This window comes from Triturus cristatus, chromosome 1_2 (assembly GCF_964204655.1).
Source record: "Triturus cristatus chromosome 1_2, aTriCri1.1, whole genome shotgun sequence".
NCBI classification, from domain to species: domain Eukaryota; kingdom Metazoa; phylum Chordata; class Amphibia; order Caudata; family Salamandridae; genus Triturus; species Triturus cristatus.
This window is the reverse complement of record NC_140580.1, coordinates 444,692,632-444,712,899: the sequence shown is the minus strand read 5'-3', so window position 1 is coordinate 444,712,899 and position 20,268 is coordinate 444,692,632. Positions and strand designations below refer to the sequence as shown.

The following is a 20,268-nucleotide window of genomic DNA, read 5'->3' as shown; positions in this document are numbered from 1 at the left end:
CATCAAGGCACAGCAACTGAGTCGTCCGAGAGTATTCCGTCCAGTGCTCTGGCCTGCCCCAGTTCCCGGAGCCAGAAGTATGGTCTCCGGCTGAATCCTGCGCCAAGTCAGAGACTGAAAGACTTTGTATATACGTCCCCATGAACTGGGAGCACCTGGGGGTCTGGAACCGAAAGAAAGGAGGGATGTCGAGAGCCACCAGGGCCCTCTACTACAATGTAGCAGTTTTCATGCATCCACGCACCCCTCGGGGCGGGCTCGACCCGAGGGGATAAATAAACGGCCGGGGACCGCTCGGGGTCTTCCGGCCACGAGAGTAAAAGCAAAAGTGTCTTGTGTGTTTTCCTTAGCGCTGCTGCGGCCTAGTTTCCCCAGGCCCCGCCGCGCTACAGTACCCAAATGTTAAGATTTCAGTTATCAATGTTGAGGGCGAGCAGTGTGATTAACGGTCAGTTATTAACGGTCAGTTTTCTAACTTTTAGGTAGGCAGGCGATCGGTTTGTGCACTGTGAAATTGTTTTTCGTTAGTCATAGGGTAATAACCCCTGACTGCCATTTCACGCTGCTCTATATGGCAGTTCAATGCGATTCACGTGCTTTAGACAGACACGCGGCACGCTACAAAAATAGTTTGCTGAGCGCAGTGACATCTTGTATGTTATTGCACTCGATTTATTGTTTTTATGATATTTAGGAAAGAAATGGGGAATCCACCAGCACGAGTGTGGCACCGGTTATGGTGCGCTCGTGCAGGAGATTAAGAAATTCTCTTTTCAACCGCTTTGTGTTCTTTTTGATGGCGGTATTTGTCGTTGAGCGAGGGAGCGTGTATCTTCTTCGTGTGGACTGGGAAATGCACGTTCTTCTGTTGTGGCTGTGAATTTATTGCATGCAGTTACGGATTTAGTGAAAGCCTCCTTCCTCACAAGGGTTCCTCCGAACACAGAGGGCAATCGAGCTCCCACCCTTGTGGATTCATAGTGGTTTCACTCTTCTGATAGAGAAGGTTTGATTCCCAACTGCACCCTGTGATCAGTTCATTCAATGCAGACGGCTGTTGATGTGGATCCCATTGAAACGCACAAAAACATTACTATGTGTTCAAAAACATAGTGTCTGTTCTTCAATGAATTAAGTGGAATGCTCATTTCTAATTTAGGTGAGAATGTTAAGCGCATTAGAATGGTTTTGTATTTCTTGCAATGCATCCAACAAAGTTATTTACACTGATTCGTTGTACACCTGGCCCCTAATGTACTTAAAATGCACTAATTTTTTACATATTTATAATGTTTTACACACCATTTATTGCATTTTTTAAATCTTGGTTATTGTGATGGCTCAGCTTTTGTTTTTGCACATAGGACAAAGTTAGACCTCTGAGTTGTCTCCATTAATTTACCGGCTATCCCCGTCCGACAGCAGCCTCTAATAGTATCCCTTTGGAACACCTGGGTTTTGGGCTGATTTATGTGCCAATGCTTCTATGAAATACAATGATTCTCTGAGATTTTCTTTCTAGAAGAGAGACCCATTGAATCTCTTTCGAGGACATGGAGCTCATTCACTTCACTCACTAACTGGGGTCAAAGACATTTTATTTTGCTGCACCACTTTCCAAGTCCATCAGCCGCCACAACTTGCTCCTGAGGAATCGCAAACCCACTCACCACTCAGATCATCATTTAGATGCCATCTTTTCAACTCCAGACATCCCTCTTGAAATTGGGCTGGGCTTCCTCTGATTTGGTCCGATCATATGGCAGTTCCTTTTGGCAGGAAAGACCATATGCAAGAAAGTGGCCCATGTAAAGGTGTCAGCCTCAGAAAGAATCTTGAAGGGTCTGGATTTACAGCAAGCAATTGTGTTTATTTCTCAGTTCATTAAATGAAACTAGTGCCATAAAAGTGATTTTCTCAATAAATTACTTCTAGCTCTTACTGAATGCATTATTGACCTGCTAGATGTTCTTATACCAAGCAGATATCACAGATGTCCTCTCAGTGACCAACCTATGTGCAACCTTTGCAGTGGCACAGAGTTTCAAGAGTCCAAGTGGCCTTCTGCATCCCTATAGTTACTGTTTTTGCTTCCAAACTTAAGGGTATGGCCCAATTCTTCTTGCTTGCATTAGGGCCCATGGCACACTTGCTATGCTACAGTGCCAGAGTACAGGATGTTAATGGAGCTCTTGGTCTATTAGATAATTTGGTGGGTAATATCTTGTTGACACAGTATCTTTACAAAATAACTTGTGGTATCCTATCATATGGTGTCAGGAGTTATTTTTTAGTAACAAAGTTACTGCTAATAACATGTAGTTGTGCATGAAACATGTTTCGGAATTAGTGGTGAGCTTATAGAAATAGCAAACATTTGTTTTTAAAATGATACCTGAACTAGGTGTTAGATCTGTACTCAATTCAATCTTTCTTTATTCGGCAATTCATGGAAAGCCATAAAAGATATTATTACAAAATTTACAGATTTATAAAATTCATCATATAAAAAACAGTAAGTTCATCACGTTAATACAAAGAATAAAAATTTAAAATCATCTCCTTCTTTGACATGTATATTTGCAGCATTTCCTGAATGGTTAGCCTAAATGGCTATACAAAAAGTAGCATATTTGATCTGGTATGATATGATTATTTCACAGTTTTACCCTAGATTGGGTCTATGTCGTACTATATATTGCAAGAAGTTCGAAACAATGTAAACCACCTCTTCCCCCTCAAGTAGCTGTAAATATAATAAAGCAGGGCGGCATGTACGAAAGCCCCTACGCTTTAATAGGGGGATTAATAATTTCCTCCGTTGATGCGTGTAGTATTTGCAAAAAAGGATGGTATGAAGAGTTGACTGGGATGATGTCTCATCACAGGGACATGGTGGCAATGTTTTATCCCAGTTATTCTTAAACGGAAAGGTAACCAGGCGGAAAAAGAAGTTCAGTCTAAACCTGACTAAGAGGTACTGTTCATAGAAAGCTATGTTATATGTCAGGTAGGGCTGGATACCAAATGCCGACTGAACTAATAAACAGTGTCTAGTTGTTTGTTTCGTGACCTCTAAGTTGAGTCTGAGCTCATCGAGGTGGTTTAAGCAAAGTTTATGGAAAGCTTTTCTTGCTAATAGCTGCATCTTGGTCGGGTCTTTATAGTAATTTTCTAGGCCAAGATCAGTTAAAAAAATTTTAATGTAATTTAACCACCTCGATCTATGTACGTTATCTAGGGTCCTACAATCTTGAATGATTTGTTGTGTAAAGACTGTGTGTTCAGAAGTCCAAATCCTGTGCCATAATAACAAAGGCTGTATTCTCACCAGGTCTGTAACATATGAGAGACCCAGTTCCAGATGACAAGCATAGTTGGGGGCTGCCATAGGTAGGGCTAGTAAATATTTCAGAAAGCCATTTTCGACCACTTGGATAGAATTAGCCGCTGCGTGACCCCATACACCTGCTCCGTATAGGGCCACTGAGAGGCATTTGGCTTTGTAAATTTTGATCATCTCAGAGGGGGCTTTTTTCCCTATTTTCCTTGAGAAGTTAGTAAGTGCAGAGGTGGTTCTTGCAAATTGCAATTTCCTTACTTCTACAGCCGGTTTCCAACTAAGTTTTTCGTCCATCATGACGCCGAGATAGGGATACTTATCCGTGGTTGCTAATCTTTCGTCGTTCAGGTAGATAGACTTAGTCTTATTCTTCCTTTTAACTCCTGCCTTCATGACGAAAGTTTTCCCTACGTTAATTTTAAGGTCAAGGCTTGCCATGAATGAAGCATAACTATTTAGGGCCTTCTGTAGCTCGTTGGGAGTACGAGCTAATAACACGGCGTCGTCAGCATACAGAAGGGCTGGGACAGGGCGGTTTGCTACCATAGGTAGATCTTGGGTCCCTTTCAGCATCTCGCTTTCTAGGCCGTTTGTGTAAAGGGTAAATAGGAATGGGGCCAGGACACATCCCTGCCTCACACCCTTCTCCACCCCGAACGGCGCTGTGAGCTCTCCCCCTGTGCCAAACCTTACTCTAGCTGACGCGTCGGCGTAGAGTTCTCTAATGTAAGTTACTGCGGTTTGTTCCAACCCTATGTCTAGTAGGATGGGCCAGAGTTTGGAGTGACTAACGCAGTCAAATGCAGATGATAAATCTACGTAGACCATATATAGGGCTCCTGCTTTAATGTTAACATACTTATCGATTAGTAGTGATAAATTTAGAGCTTGGTCTACGGTCCCCAATCCTTCTCGAAACCCGTATTGTAGATCGGATAGAATGTTGTTTTTCGCGACCCATTCCTGCAAACGATCGAGTAGTATTCGGCCCATCATTTTTCCTGTAGAATCTAAAAGGGAGATGGGACGATAACAGGAGGGTAGGTTACGGTCTCCCTTCTTGAAGATGGGGACTAATATGGAACTCTTCCAGGACTCAGGGATGCCAGTAAAGGTCAGTGCGTTGAAAACCCTGGTCAGAAAGGGAATCCATAGCTCGGGGTACGTTTTGTAGAAGTCTATTGGTACACCGTCAGGGCCAGGGGCCTTGCCTTTTTTGCTTGCGTTTAGTGCCCTTTCTACTTGGTCACAAGTGATCGTCATGTCAATAGGGAAAGTCGGGAACTGGTGCTCGAGAGAATCATTTCCTCCAAGGTCTTTTGTTGTTGGATGAGACTTAAAGATTTGGGAAAAGTGCTCTACCCATTGTCGTTCGTCTATAGCAACCTCTATGTTAGGGAGGCTGCTCTTATCGGTTAAGGAGGGTGTTTTTACTATCTTCCAGAAAGTGATGTTATTATTACTAAGGCAACTCTCGTGTAATTGGTCCCAGAGTTGTCGTCTTAGTTCCGACTTCCGTTCCTTAATGGCGGTGTTATATACTCTCCTTAATATAGATATTTCTGCCCTATCCCTGGGCGTTTTGTGTAAGGCGAGTTTTAAATTAGTATGGGCGGTGGTACACGAGTGATTGAACCAGCCCTGGCTGCTCTTCTTTGAGCTGTTCTTTTTTACCATTAGGGCATTTTTAATAGTTTGTATCACCAGCCCAAAATTAGCAATAACGTCATCGTTGGGAGTGGTCATATCCAAGCATTTCAATATAGGTAGATAGGCTTCAGTGATCACGGTAGAAGTTATTTTTTCCGGATCGGCTATGGCCCATTTTAGCGAGTATCCGTTTAATCTTGCTAATTCTAAGTTGTTCTGATTAAGGGCGCTAGAGGTTTTTTTTGTGGGCCCTGTCAAGGTTGAAAAGGTTATACTTATCGGATAGTGATCGCTTAGAACTACCTGGTGGGTTTCAAAGATGAAATCATTGGATATCGGAGCATTTGTCTGTAAAATGAAATCTATCGTTGAATTGCAACCTCTGCCGTGGAAAGTTGGGGCCAACGTCGGCTTTCCATTTATTAGCTTTGATGCAATTCTTAGATCTAGGTTGAAAGTTATTTCATTTAAAGGACTACCTAGCTGTGAGTGGGAAAAGTGTAAAATGGGGTTTTCATCCTCATCAATTAAACCACACAGATGAATGTTTGGGGCAGCACAAATAGTCTGGTTAAAATCGCCGCCCCATATGATGGTCACTTCTCGGGTAGACTTTTTTATTATAGATGTTATTATGGTGAAGATAGAATTAATTTTCCCCATTGCATCCTGATCCGATAAGTTATTGTAAAAGTTAACCAAAAGGAAGTAGTCTCTGGAGTTTGGTGTGATACTAAGTAGCTGGAAGTTAGGGTCGAGCGTTATATGTTTAATATTTTCTAGCTTAACCAGATTTGATATGAAAATGGTTAAGCCTCCTTTGGCCCTACCGGACTTAGAATGTTCAGCTGGTGAGAAGTATGTTCTATAGCCTTGAAGATGGGCTTCTGCAGTTAACCATGTCTCTTGAAGGCATAAAATATTAAAATCTGCTATAAAATTAGTCCAGATATCGTTCTCTAGTTTGGGGCGTAGGCCCGCCACGTTCCAGAATAGGACTGCAATTTTTTGTGTATTATGAGTTTGGACACAAGTATTTTTAAAATGTGGGACAGGTGTCGGGGATGCCAGTCTTGCTGCTCTTGGCGTCACAGCGTTGTTTTGAACTGTATGAGGTAACCCCTCAGGGATTTGACCGTTACGTAAAGATGATGGATAGGAGGGGAGGATGGATGCTTGCCCCTTCCTTGTATCGTAAAGAAAGCCCTGACCATAAGCCTCTGCGGGAAGTCAATCTATATCCTCGAGTCCTTCAAGGGTCGAAAAGCGATTTGATATTGGGATGTTAAAGTTAAAAGATCTTAATCTGTCACGAGGAAGGCTATTTGATTTGATCAGGTTACTAGCTAGAGACTGGGGGTAAAAATATGTCAGATCATAGGTTTTTATAGAACTTTGGTTTTGGTTTTGTAACCAACTAGTTATATAGGTAGTTGCCCTATGATCTCTAAAATTGACGATTATTACGTCACCTTGTATTTCCTTTGGCCGTGGGCCTACCCAGGTTAGTCTGCGGACATTCAGAAGTTCCCCGTTGATGTTAGGAGGGAGCGGCCTATGCTGTCTCAGCCAGTGCATCACCTTGTTTTTTAAATCATAGTAACCCTCCCTTTTCCCTGAGTCCAATGGCGGGACTCCTGTTAAAACTACGACGTATGGTACTGCTTCTGGAGGTAGATTTATATGATTACAGTTTGAACCCTGGTTGTAACTGAAAGGAGTGTCAACAGGTACGATATCTCGTTTCTTGCTTAAGTTAACAGCTTTGGTGTTATCAATGTTCTGACCTTGAGCTGTATCAATGTTGCTCTCTGTAACTAGCTGCGAGTGGTTTGAAATATCTTTAATAGTTGATTTTGTAGGTCTTTTTGCAACTAAATTACTTTTGTTTGTTACTAGAGATGAAATAAGGTCAACGGGGCTTTTTGTTGTTGGCATAGTTGTATGTAATGATAGTGATTCAAGTTGATCACTATTTGTTTGTGTCAGCTTTGCTAATGAATCTAATTGTATGGATAAACCCTTTATTCTTTCTAGGACAGGAAGAACAAGAGATTTTACTAAGGTTTCTAATCGGCCCATCAGTTCGTTGACGATTACATCATGAGTACAGGTATTACCTTGAGAACTGTAATCTTTAGTGTGTTTAGTGTTCAAAGGATAGATAACTTCTTTTTGAACTTTTTTGCTCTGGTTGGCGTTTTTTGAGCATCTCCTCCTTTTTTTGGGGGGGGGAGGGAGGATAGTGGTGGTTGATTTTGTAGGCTTCATCTGTTTGGGAATGGTAGCAATAAACCTAAGGGGTGATTCGGTTGACGGTACACTATCGGAGGGATCTTTGAGGTGGGGTTTGGCAGCCAATAGAGGCGAACAAGTGTGAGAGTGAACTGAAGATGTGGACTCAATAATAAGTGAGGCTGTCCTAGAATCACTGGGGGTGTCATGTATTACAGAGGGAACAGGAATTGTAGGATTCGGAGACAGTGCAGATCGAATGGGTCCGAGAGAGGAACGCTTATTTTGTGCAAGTTCCGCCGAAAGGCGTCTCTCTACTATAGCAATTTCTTGCTCCAGGACTGAGGCGGCCCTAGTGATGAAACTGTCTAGTGTGCCACGCACAGAGCCTCCCAGTGAAGTTCTGTTCCTTGTACTAGGTGTGGCCATGATAAATGATTTAATTGTGCTACTATGAGCTTTAGTTATATCAAGGCTAGCGTAGGTGGTCCAAGCCTAGAAAAGAACTAATACTACACGGTTATACTAATACGGGTACAGTGTACAATGTCCGTAAGTCAATGTCTACCTTTCGTCGTTTTGGTCCGGTCGTCAGAGGGGTGGCCCAGCCCAGCCTCTTCCTGCCCCTGACGGCCACAGACGGCCCGCCCTTTGCCCGGGCTTAGCCCGCGCGCGATCCCGCGTCGCGGGGGGGTGGATCGGTTAAGTAGCGCCTCCGGGCGCGCAAGGTCCGTGGGGTTTCCTTCCGGATCACACGTGGCAGCAAGGGGACCTGGGTAATGTAGTCCAAACAGACGCTCTCCCCTCACAGCGGTCGCGGTGGCAGGCGACGGCGGGGGAGAGTCGTGGGAGACAGAGAGAGAGCAGTGAAATCAGGTGAGCGCAATCAGAACAAGCAGCGTCCTGTAGCTGGCAGCATCCCCCGCTCTGCCGGGGGGTGGATCGGTTAAGTAGCGCCTCCGGGCGCGCAAGGTCCGTGGGGTTTCCTTCCGGATCACACGTGGCAGCAAGGGGACCTGGGTAATGTAGTCCAAACAGACGCTCTCCCCTCACAGCGGTCGCGGTGGCAGGCGACGGCGGGGGAGAGTCGTGGGAGACAGAGAGAGAGCAGTGAAATCAGGTGAGCGCAATCAGAACAAGCAGCGTCCTGTAGCTGGCAGCATCCCCCGCTCTGCCGGGGGGTGGATCGGTTAAGTAGCGCCTCCGGGCGCGCAAGGTCCGTGGGGTTTCCTTCCGGATCACACGTGGCAGCAAGGGGACCTGGGTAATGTAGTCCAAACAGACGCTCTCCCCTCCCAGCGGTCGCGGTGGCAGGCGACGGCGGGGGAGAGTCGTGGGAGACAGAGAGAGAGCAGTGAAATCAGGTGAGCGCAATCAGAACAAGCAGCGTCCTGTAGCTGGCAGCATCCCCCTTCCTGGTGCCTGCCGAACCAGCGGGTCTGTGTAGTACACATTTTCTGCGTTTGCACCCAGTAATGGTATTGTTAATTTGAAAGACTTGTAGCTAAGGACCTCAAGAATGTTTCTCAACATCACACTGCCTGACACTGGTAAGCCTTTGTATTTCATAAATGTCCACCAGCACCTCATGACCATGACCATGTACAATGTTTAGTTGCTGTGCTTTTTTATTTATTTATTGTTTTTGCTAAAGTCGTTTAACTGTATATTTTTCTTGATACTGCTTTTGCTGCAATTCTGTAAATCAATAAAACCGTTGTGACTCTCACAGCCGTTTTTGTAGTGGAAAACTATGCCCCTTGTGGTTACAATGTTGTGGTTACAATGTTCCCTTTAACCATATTATTCTCATTAGAGACTGTAGCCATGTACATCTGCTCGTAGGTGTGAACGTACTTTAGGATGCTTACTTCTCTTCGTACATGCTGAAAGAAATTAAAAGATGCGACAAATAAAATTACAGAGTTCTAGATTTGACTGCCGTGTTCTGAATGTTATACAATTTGGGCTAGATGTACGAAAGATAGTAATAGCAATTTCCTAAGTGCGATATTTTGCGAATCGCAATTAAGCAATCACTATTCCTAATGTATGAAACTCTCTTGAGTTTCATTTGCGATTTGTAGTTGGTCATGAATAGACCTTTCTAATGAATATTAATGAGGTAGGTCGCAATTTGTGACCGATAATGATGCACTGCCATCACAGGGATGGTGGCCTGTTGGGGTCAGCAGAACACCATGGCTGTGATTGCTTTTAAATAAAGCAATATTTTATTGTAATCACAGTCCATTTTTGGATGTGTTTACACATTTTTTTAAAGTTAAACTTTGAAGTTTCAATTTTTAGGAGTAGGCAGTGTTCCCTTGGACCACTCACCACCTGCTCTCAAGAAATATTTTTACCACCATTGAGAAGGAGAAGGATTTGTGAATGGGTTACCACCAACTTTCAATTGTCGGTAAATTGTGACTATTCTGCAATTGCATTTCGGTCGCAAAACATTTGGACATTCCAATTCGATATTCGGAAGGGAAGCCCTTAACACGCCCCTTCCAAAGACCAAATCGCAAAACCCAATTTGTGATTCGGTAACAAGTTACCGAATTGCAAATTGGGCTTTGTACATCACAAAAAGCATTTTTGAGCTCACAAACGGCCCGAATCGCAGGTTTGCCCCGTATGCGAATGCAAAAATACTTCGTACATGTAGCCCTTAGCTCTCTAATGTTGTTTTAATTCCCTCAGTATTGTTCTTCTTGTATTTTACTTGACGTCATTTGATAAAAGTAATATACATATCACAAAATGACAAATTTACCTCTTTAATTACTACAATTGTGAAACGCCAACACATAATTAATTTTATTCTTACCGTTAGACGATCATTACATCAATTTTAGGTTCTTAATTGGTTGAGTTGTATACAGGTGCTTTGTTTCTTGATCCAACGTTGATGTCTTTCTGAAATGTAGAAGTTGTTTGAAACACAAAATTCCAAGATCAGAGAAACACGTAAAAGACAAGAACAGGCATTCCAGGGCGGCTTGAGCTCAGTGCTGAGAACCTCGCTTCCACCTGTTATCTGGATGTTAAGCTAGCCCCACCCACCGTGTCTGTATTTAATTGCTGTTTGGCTAGAGGTAGGCTTTTTATTGAGCAGATGTAGAACAAAAGCAGATGTTTAAAAATATGTTGACAGCCATGGAGGTGATGTCCTTTTCAGAATTCTTCTGTAATCGTTCACTTTAGGGCAGAGGAAAAAAACAATGTTGCCTGTTCATTTAACTGAACCACGTTATAACACTATCATCGTCATGCATGATAGATTCTTTGAATGTGATGCACTGAGTGAGAATTTCAGTGATGAAAAGGCGAAGCAGGAATTGGAAAAGACTTGGGAATTATTTAAATGTTTCTGTCAATGAGAGCCAAAAATAGTGAGTTGAGCGCAGTCAGAGCCACGAATTATAGAGGCATTTCCTGGTTCAAATTCTTGGATAGAAGCATTGTAATCTTTGACAGCAGCATGTTAATGATGCAGCACAGCAAGTGAATGTTTACTATTGGACGTTTGTTTTTAGAAAACGCCTAATTTTCCACCTCATCTTCTACTTTTAGTGTTTGCAAGTTCAGATCCTGTGCCAGGATTCCAGGGAGATACACTGCAATTGGCATTCATTGACCTCAGACAAGTAAGTTACACTTTGTTTTTGTGTCTGCCTTCTCACTGTACATAAACCTATGTGCTGTCAATGAAAGAATGTTATTTATTGCAGACACGAAAGCTGTTTGAAAATGGCATATCTTTAGTTCATATTTGATTTTGTTGAAACTTTGCATAATTTTTCCAGTTCTAATTTTTAACCGCATTCGACTGTCCATCAGCCCTGTATGTTGGCACACTTAAAACCCCCCACCTCATTTCCCTTTAAACGTTAATATAAACCTCTAAACTACACACATATTGACGTATTTATGTTGAAATGGCACTATGTCTTGAGCCGAAGTTCCTCTTATTACTCGATATATCGCATTTAACTCTCCAAGTAAATTAAAGCTAGGTAAAATCAGCGTTATTTATCAAACTGAGTCCTAAAATACACTTTCCTACTCAGGTTTTCACCCAGATAACTATGTAAACTGACCTGGTTTAAAAAGCATCACAAAAGTTTAAAGCAACAGTAACAATAATTCTCAGGTATGAAAAAAGATATCTGCCGTTCTAAAGACAAGCCTCGGATGGTGTAAGTAAGACATAGCCATTCTTGCACCCAGCATTCCTTCCTGTTAACTTTGTGGCTCCTCCAGTTTTTCAAGACTCTTTTTGATAAACGTCTCATCTGTACTGATGCTTATCAAACAACCTGCCGTCATCTCATTTTCACTACATGATTCGGTCTATATTTTGTGTGGACAGTCTTCCTCAGCATTTTACTATTAATGTGAAATGTTCTTTGAACATTGGGTGGGAATGCTCCTACCTTTGTATGTACCCCAAAGCAATAAAGAGCAGTGACAGTGTGTTAATACTACTGTTTGTTTCTCTTGTCTATTGAATTTCTTATGTCTTTAGATTCCCCCTTCTTTTTTTATGCTATGCTGCCTAATAGAAAATTCCTTCCTTATCATCAGTATGGGAAGAGGTGTGGCGCCGTGGCCAGAGCGACTGACGCTGGAATCTGAGTATCACGGTTCGATCCCCGGCACCGGCGGCAGATCAGCCCAGCACCATATGACTCTGGGCAATAGCTTGCTTAATCTTCCCGACAGCCCCCAGAGCCGGGATGCCTTCGGGTAGCTGTTCGCGCTTTAGAAATACTGGATTTACAGTATGGTAATCTTTCTGTTGCCTCAAATCATGTCAGGCCATCTTTATTAGCCCCTAAAACAGTGAAGATATAAATACCTAGGTACCATTTAATGAGGTGAGCTGTACTGGGGCCAGAATTATATGTATGTTGATAATGAAGGCTGTTTACCAGAGCAGATTTAGCTTATAGAGATCTCTGCCTTCATCACCTCAAACGATTATACATAGGCAGATAAAGCAGCACATTATATAAGGGTCTTACAAGTATTCTGTATGGTCGTCTATAAAGCTTAATTTCCTAGTCATGACTTTGTTCTCTAGTCCCACTTTTCAAATATCAGTTGAAGCAATGATGACCAAGACTTTACAGCTGGTGCTCAAGATGGCCAATCATTATCTCATCAGTTCAAATCCTGAAGCCATTTCTGACTACTGGCAGATTGTGGAACAAGCTCTACATTGGGTCTTTTTCCCTCTTGGTATGGTTTCCTTTATATTGGATACTTATGGCGCAAGCATTGCCAAAGGCAAGAGGCCTGATTTTTATTTTTTAGTGGAAGTGTTTAGTAATAGTTGAGCGACATTGTATAGTATTCCTGGCTCTCCTGGAAAGAGAATCCCATCATACTGCAACATCTTGGGTTACATCATTACAGGGCCCCTTGTCTAAACAGACTGCATTAACAGAATCTAACTGACCTAAGAAGCATGTGTTGAAAATGAAACATAAGATTAACTTTTCATTGTAAGTGGTGAACATAAAATGCATACTGCATAGTAGATATTTTTGAAAAAGAGACTTTTTTGTTGCATCTTTGAAAAAACCTAATTACACACATTATTATGCTAATAAACTCTATTAATTCAACAGTTATTAACACAGAGAGTGGTACAGAACGATTCTTGGACCCTAATCCCTGCCTAGCTTAGGTGCTTACTTAATGTTTCTCTAATGTGCCTGAACATCTCACAGCATATATTAGTTACAGTTGTTGATCAAATATTTTCTAAAGTTTTGAAGCAATTTTCATACTCTAGGATTACAGCTAAATTGTAGTCGACAATCACATAAGCTTCTATTGAGTAACAGATATATTTTCCTGAGTGCACACTAGCGACAGGCTTTCTTTCCTCAAGAAAAGGGACCATCTCTAAAGATTTGAGGGATTTTGTGTTTTGTTATTTGTAGTTTATATAGTAGCCAGTCTGTCATTGCGTGCTTTTGGCTTACAGTTAGCTGCTTGGGGATACCTAAATAAATAGTTTAGGGGTTTCTATTGCAGATCAGAATCTGTGTCAGCCAGTAATGATACGTTTTGGGCATTGTTTTTTGGTCCACCAAGTTTTGCCGTCAGCGTTCCTGTCTAGACATAATCTACCTGATTTTGCTGGCTATCGGGCATCATTGAGTCTTGGTACTATGTTGGATATATGTGGGGATGTAGACATGGATGTTTGTGTGTGTCTCTTTTCATGGTGAAAAGTATGCACAGCAGATGAAATAATCCAGATCTTGACATGAGCAAATTCTGTGCAAAGTTTTAAAGGCTGAGACACAGTCTGCCATTGCACATTTCCAAGATGAGCAAGATAATATTTGGACTAGCAACTGAAGTAGTTGATATGAGCAGAACCTATAGAACCGCGTTATGTTATTTCTATTTGTAGGGCGTGAATATCACCCATAAGGGTATCGTGGCACCTGTGATAGACGGGAGAAGGCCTCTCTGGGGGCTTATTAGAGAGTCTGATCCACGTTTTTAGTTTCTTCTGAATTCAAGGATGGAGGTGGAATCTCTGATGTGATATAGGAGTTTGTTCCAGGTCCTGGGGTTGAGGTCAGAAACTGCTCGATCTCCGCCTCTGCGCCGAGGAATGCATGGGACATGGGCAAGAAGCAGGCAGGCCGAAGTGAGGTTTCTGATGGGTATTTCTAAATTATATTTCCTCACATTATGAATATTTCCCAGGCATCAGACTAAATCCGGAAAATCTTGAGGAGTATCCCTGTGTGCAGGTAGATGTTGTTGTGATGCTCTGTGCCTACGTCTTTCTGCTCTGGATCTCTGCTGTGTGGAGCCGCATTTAAGCAGCACCCAGGTGCACTGAAGGCAGTTTCTTTTGTTCCACGCCACCAGATGCAGATCCGAAGCTATTCCTGATCTCTTCACAAGACTACTTTTCCCAAAAAGTTGACATTCTGAATACCTGTGTGCAAACAATAGGGTTCAAGCCTTGTAGGGACTATGGCAAGACAATGTATGTTCTCACACACTCAGAAGGGGGAAAAGGCAACATTTCTTTACTCCTGCCTCCCCAATCACATACCTGTAACACACACGGAGGAGTAGCGAATAGTGATTCAAAGGTGGCACATGCTATGTGAAAAAATACTGCCCTAATCATTGGGCTTGCTTACAATACACCCCTGCGCAGACCAACGCCTGGGGTAGAGCAAAAGGGAGGGGAAGACAATACAAACATGAAAATATATATATATCAATATGCTCTGGAATTACCGAAAGAAAAGTGCAGTGAAGGTTAAAAATAGCTCAGTGGTGTCTTTGTACAACAATTTATTCCTGGACCCACTGGCTAAGTCTAAAAACGTGAAGGATGGTGGTGATAGGAGAGATTTAATAGTTCCTACACCTCTTCTAACTGCCAAAGTGTCGACATGTTTCTGCCGTGTTAAAAGTGCCCACAGTGTTGGGTCACACCAGCATTCCTCAGGACCATTCGGATCCCAAATTATGTATTTACCCTCTGTACCTGAATTGGGTTTCCTTGGAATCTGTAATTTCCAAGTAACTCACACTCGATTATCGAGTTCCATCAAATCAATGCTAAAATTGGCGAGTAACTGGGAGAGATCCGATGAACATCTAGCGCTTCTACATCAGGAAATATCTCTTCTTATTCACAAAGGAGCTATAGAAGAGGTTCCATAGGTCCATGGAAATAAATAATTCTATTTAAGTTTCTTCCTCATAAAGAAGTCAGGGAAAAGGAAATAGGTTAAGGATCTAAGACTTTGGAACAAATTCATAAAGAAGCAACTGTTCCAGATGCTTTCGCTCCAGGAGATCTTACAACTTCTAAACTCTGGTGGAGATTTTATGACTTCCCTAGATCTTCTTGATGCTTATTTTCTCATCCCCATCCAGAAACTATTTGAGGTTCGAGGAGGCAGTGTGCCATTATTAGTTCAAGGTTCGCCCTTTCTGACTTCGATCTGCTCCAAGAAATGTCATCAAGTGTATAGCTCCAGTAGCAGCATTGCTGAGAAGAAACGGTCATCTGGTATTCCCATACTTGGATGACTGGCTCATCAATGGCCCGTCTTTCAGATCTTCAAAAAGGTCTACGATGATTTGCATGAATTTCTTCAAGGAACTAGAGCTACATTTAAACAAGAAAAGTCTTCTTTGTTCTCATCCAAATGGATTACGTTCCTGAAAGCAAACGTAAATCAGAGACATGCAAAACATGCCTCATGAAGGAAAGACTACAACGTTTGGTACATCTGGTTTCATCCCTTTCAGTAAAAAAGTTCACTTCTGTCTGGATCTTCGAGTCCATGCTGAGAATGATGTCTTTGTGCATTCCACTAATACTAAACTACTGCCTACAAATGAGGACTGTAAAGAAACAACTGGATTCTCAGTGGGTTCAGTCACAAGGGTCTTCCGATAACATAATTCAAATTACATCATCCATGAAGATAGCAATGGCGTGGTGGAAGAGAGAAGCCAACATTGGGAGCACATTTGCAAGATCTAGAAAATCACAGAAAATTGTCTCTTCAGGAAGCCCACCTGCACATCAACCTTTAGGAGTTAAAGACGGTGTTTCTAGGACCTCAGTCTTTTCTTCCCTGAAGAGAGAATTCAGATGTTCTGGTACGCACATACAGTACCACCACTTTGTTTTACTTCAACAAGCAGGGAAGATAAAAGTAAAAAATGCTATCAAAACAAGTACAACAAATTTGGAAATGCGCTCTTCTCCACAGACTTTCCTTGAAAGGGGAACATATTTCAGACGTTGAAAACATTTGGGCATATTCCTTTAGAACATCTAAAGATTGCCACAAATTGAAATAGAACCAGTCGCAGTTATGGGTAATCTTCTGCGAATGGGGTACCCAATATTGGATCTGTTTGCCATAGCGCAGAACAAGAAATGTTGATTATTATCAAGCAGCATCCCACAGAAACACTCTACGGTGAACGCATTCCATGTCGCTTGAACAGGAATGTTTGCCTACACTTTCTCTCCATTCCCTCTGGTTCCCAGAGTCCTGCACAAAATGAAACAGGAACTGTGTCATTTGATTCTGATAGCTCTGGCATGGCTAGGACAGAATAGCTTCACAGAGCTTCTTCTCCTGTCCGAATGGCCACACATTCCATTTCATCATCTCTCTTAATAATGAACATGGGACAAGTGGTTCATCCAGTGATAAAGTCACTCAATTTATCAGCATGACTCCTCACGACTATGAATTTGCTTCTGAATATTGCTCAAGAATGCGCAGAGATTCTAGAACAGGCCAGGACAATTTCTATAAACAAATACTATAATAAAGCAAAGCGGACTAGATTTTGTTGTTTGTTGGAGTTTATCAAACAACCTACCCCCTTTTCAATATACCCCAGATGAAATTCTACTTTATTTGCTACATCTAGCACAATCAGGTTTGGCGCACACTTCAATTAAAGTACATTTGGCAGTGATAGCAAGGTTCAACAGAGGGAGGAATATGGATTTCCTTTGTTCTAACAGGCTGATAAAAGAGTTTATGAACAGCCTTTTTAGAATGTTTCCTCCAATTAAGAAGCCAGCGATCACATGGCAGTAGAACACAGTTTTATCTCAATTAATAAAAAGTCAGTTTAAACCTATTCACATTGCTGAGTGGAAATATCTTTCAGGGAAAATGGTCGTTATACTAGCTCTTACTTCAGTCAGACGAATTTATGAAATTTAAGCCTTTACTATCAAGGATCCCTATTTGCAGTTCAAAGATAACAGTATTGAGGACCAACCCTCACTTTATTCCTAAAGTTCCACCTTCGTTTCATTTAAATGAGCAAACAGTCTTGAAACATCCATCTGCCATGGCTGAGAAAGCTTTACATACTTACATACTTTGGATGTCAGAAGATGTCTAAAATTCTATATAGAAAGAACAAAGACTTTCAAAAACCCAGAGCAGCTGTTCATAGCCTTTTCTCCTCGTAGGAAAGGTTACTCCATTTCAAGGGGCAGTATACCTCACTGGTTTACAGCAAACATTCCCTTCTGTCACAGCTAGGCTGGCTGACCATTGACTGACAATGTCAAGGCACACTATAAGAAGTGTGGCTGCTTCTACAGCATTGTTTGCAGGAGAATCTTTACCCAACATTTGCAGAGCTGCAACATGGTCTAATGGGCATATGTTTACCAAGCATTACTGTTTGGATTCAACTTCAAAAGCTCACACAGCTGTGGGTCAAACAGTTCTTCACCTGTTTCATTGAGGTGAGATTTCAAATGTCATGAATGATTTTATTTATATATATATATAATCACAACAAACCTCATAAAGCTAGGACTCCAAGCTGGCACTGGTGTGCGTCAGGGTTAAGGAACCCGTAATCTGCCAAATCACCTCTGATGTCAGCCACAGCAGCAGTCCGGAGACACAAACTCATGTTCAGCAATAACAAAGTTGAAAGCCACTTCAGTTCAATATATGAAGTTTAATCTTAGATGCCGAAATAACCCAATGCGTTTCGGCATCTTCCACTCCTTGCTCACGGTATATATATTTTTTTATAAATATTCTCCGAAAAAACCAAAGGTTGCAGGAACGTTTTAGTTAGGGTCAGATTTCACCTGTACAAAACCATTGAAATTCAGCAGTTATAGGTAACTGAGCTAACTATAACTTATGCCCCCGCAATGCACTGCTTATGACTTCACATATTACATCACTCATGACATGGTAGGTGACATCACTGATGACATCTCAAATGATATCACTGATGAAATCATCCAGTGGTTGTGAGTGTTTTCTAAAAGTTTGAGTGTTAAACGTATACACTAAAGTACCACAAAAGTTAAATTAATATACTTTCTGTACTACTAATGAGTGATTAAATGTTTTAACGTAGATTATGTGAGTGTGAATGTGTGTGTGTCCGTGTGTGAGTGGGTGTCTGTGTGCATGTGTGAGTGGGTGTGTGAGTGGCTATAGGGGTGTATACATGGGTGTGTGAGTAGCTGTGTGGGTGACTTAGTGGCTGTATTGGTGAGTGGCTGGGTGTGTCAGTGTCTGTATGGGTGAGTGAGTGGCTGTATGGGTGAGTGAGTGACTGTATGGGTTAGTGAGTGGGTGTCTGAATGGCTGTATGAGTGAGTGGCTGGGTGTTTAAGTGGCTGTATGGCTGAGTGAGTGGCTGTTTGCATGGGTGTTTGGTTACATGAGATGGTGTGTGAGTGCCTGTATTGGAGAGTGAGTATCTGTGTGAGTGGCTGTATGGGTGAGTGCATGGATGTGTGAGTGCTCATATGGATGTGTCAATGGGTATGTAAATGGTTGTGCGGGTGTGTGAGTGTGGTTATATGGGTGAGAGAATGTCTGTTTTGAGAGGCTGTATGGGTGAGTGAGTGGGTATGTGAGCGGTTTTATAGGTGAATAAGTGGCTGTATGAGTAGTTGCATGGGTGAGTGTGTGACTGTGAGTGGCTGTATGGGTGAGTGACTGGTTGTATGAGAAGCTGTATAGGTGAATGAATGGCTGTGTAAGTCTCTGTATGAGTGAGTAGGTGTGTATGAGTGGCTCTATGGATGAGTGAGTGGTTATGTGAGTACTTGTATGGGTCTTTGAATGAGTAAATGAATGGTTGTATGAGTGGTTGTGTGGGGTGTGCATGGTTCTGTGGATGATGTCATTTGAGATGTCATCAGTGATGTCATGTCACTGACCATGTCATGAGTGATGTAATATGTGAGGTCATAAGTAGTGCATTGCAAGGGGATAAGTTATAGTTAGCTCAGGTAACTATAACTGTTGAATTTTTATTGTTTTGTACGAGTATAATCCGACCCTAACTATAACTTCCCTTTTACCTTTGTTTTTTTCAGTGAATTTTTAGGGGGTTTTTTATGACTATTTCCTCACTATAATGCCCCAGTAACTTTTGTTTTTTTTCAGTGCAGTGTATTTCAAATGTTTTTCGAATTCCATTTCTAAAATATCATGTTCCTCTAATGTTTAGTTTTGTAAGTTAATTTGTGGGGTTTATTTTTAATACCAAGTGTGTTACAATTTATGTTTAATTTAGGTTTTTTTGTACTATAGACATACTATAGACATTCTTTTTTATATAAATATAATTTTTATATGTTTGAATATATAAAAATCACAGTAGTTAATGTAAAGTAAATTATGATTTTTTAATGTAATTAAATAATTAAAAAATATAAATATTGTTGGGGTACCGCTGTACCTTTGCGGGTCCACAAACATAGATGGACTACTACTGTATTGTTTTTACCACCGATCACGTGATTGGAACAAATTTATAAAGTACTGCACATATGTGCACCCTTTCATTGCCATTAATGACATCAGTGTGAACACATTTACAAGTATATATAAACCAACTTATATCTGTGTTTCAAAAACGTTACCCATTTTACCAGTTTCGCGAATCCGCAAACTTATGGGCCGGATTTGCGAGTTCACTCGAATACGCAATCAAATCTTGCCTTCTGATTGGATACATTAAGACCCCAACCTTGCACATGGAAAACCACACCTAAGAGCAGTTAAATCTCCAGTGAATGCTCTAGAAGGATGATTGATAACCAGTGCTGCTCTGCTTTTACACAATGGCTGAAGCTACATCGTCAGTCCAAGATGAGCATCCACAGCCTATTGAGGATGGGGAGGAAGGCACACCACCTTGCAGAAAATAAAGTGATGTGTGGCAGCACTTTACCATACCTTCTGGGAAAAGAAGGTGACAGTAAAATATGTGCAGTGCAATATTTGTGGTAAGCAGTTATCCAGAGGCACTGCAAAGAAGTATTCACATGGGACAAGTTCCATGTGGAAGCACCTAAAAACAGTGCATTAAAGGGTCTACAACCAGATGATGCAAGAGAAAGCAGTTGCAGCAGGACAGCCAACCTCTACAGCAGCCTTGGGAGAAACATTGTCAACTGCAGTCATTACAATACCAGCTGCCTGCGAGGAATTGAGGGACAT

At 41.7% G+C, this 20,268-nt stretch overlaps 1 protein-coding gene across 5 annotated transcripts in view; it reads left to right on the top strand.

The window, feature by feature from the left end:
* The window catches only part of EXOC6 (exocyst complex component 6), a 1,441,232-nt gene that overhangs the window by 1,143,465 nt on the left and 277,499 nt on the right, over positions 1 to 20,268 (top strand). For all 5 annotated transcript variants that reach the window (XM_085606137.1, XM_085606139.1, XM_085606140.1 and 2 more), the window contains one exon: positions 10,811 to 10,884. In XM_085606137.1, coding sequence (XP_085462263.1) covers positions 10,811 to 10,884 — 74 coding nt within the window. The remainder of the gene's footprint in view (positions 1 to 10,810; positions 10,885 to 20,268) is intronic.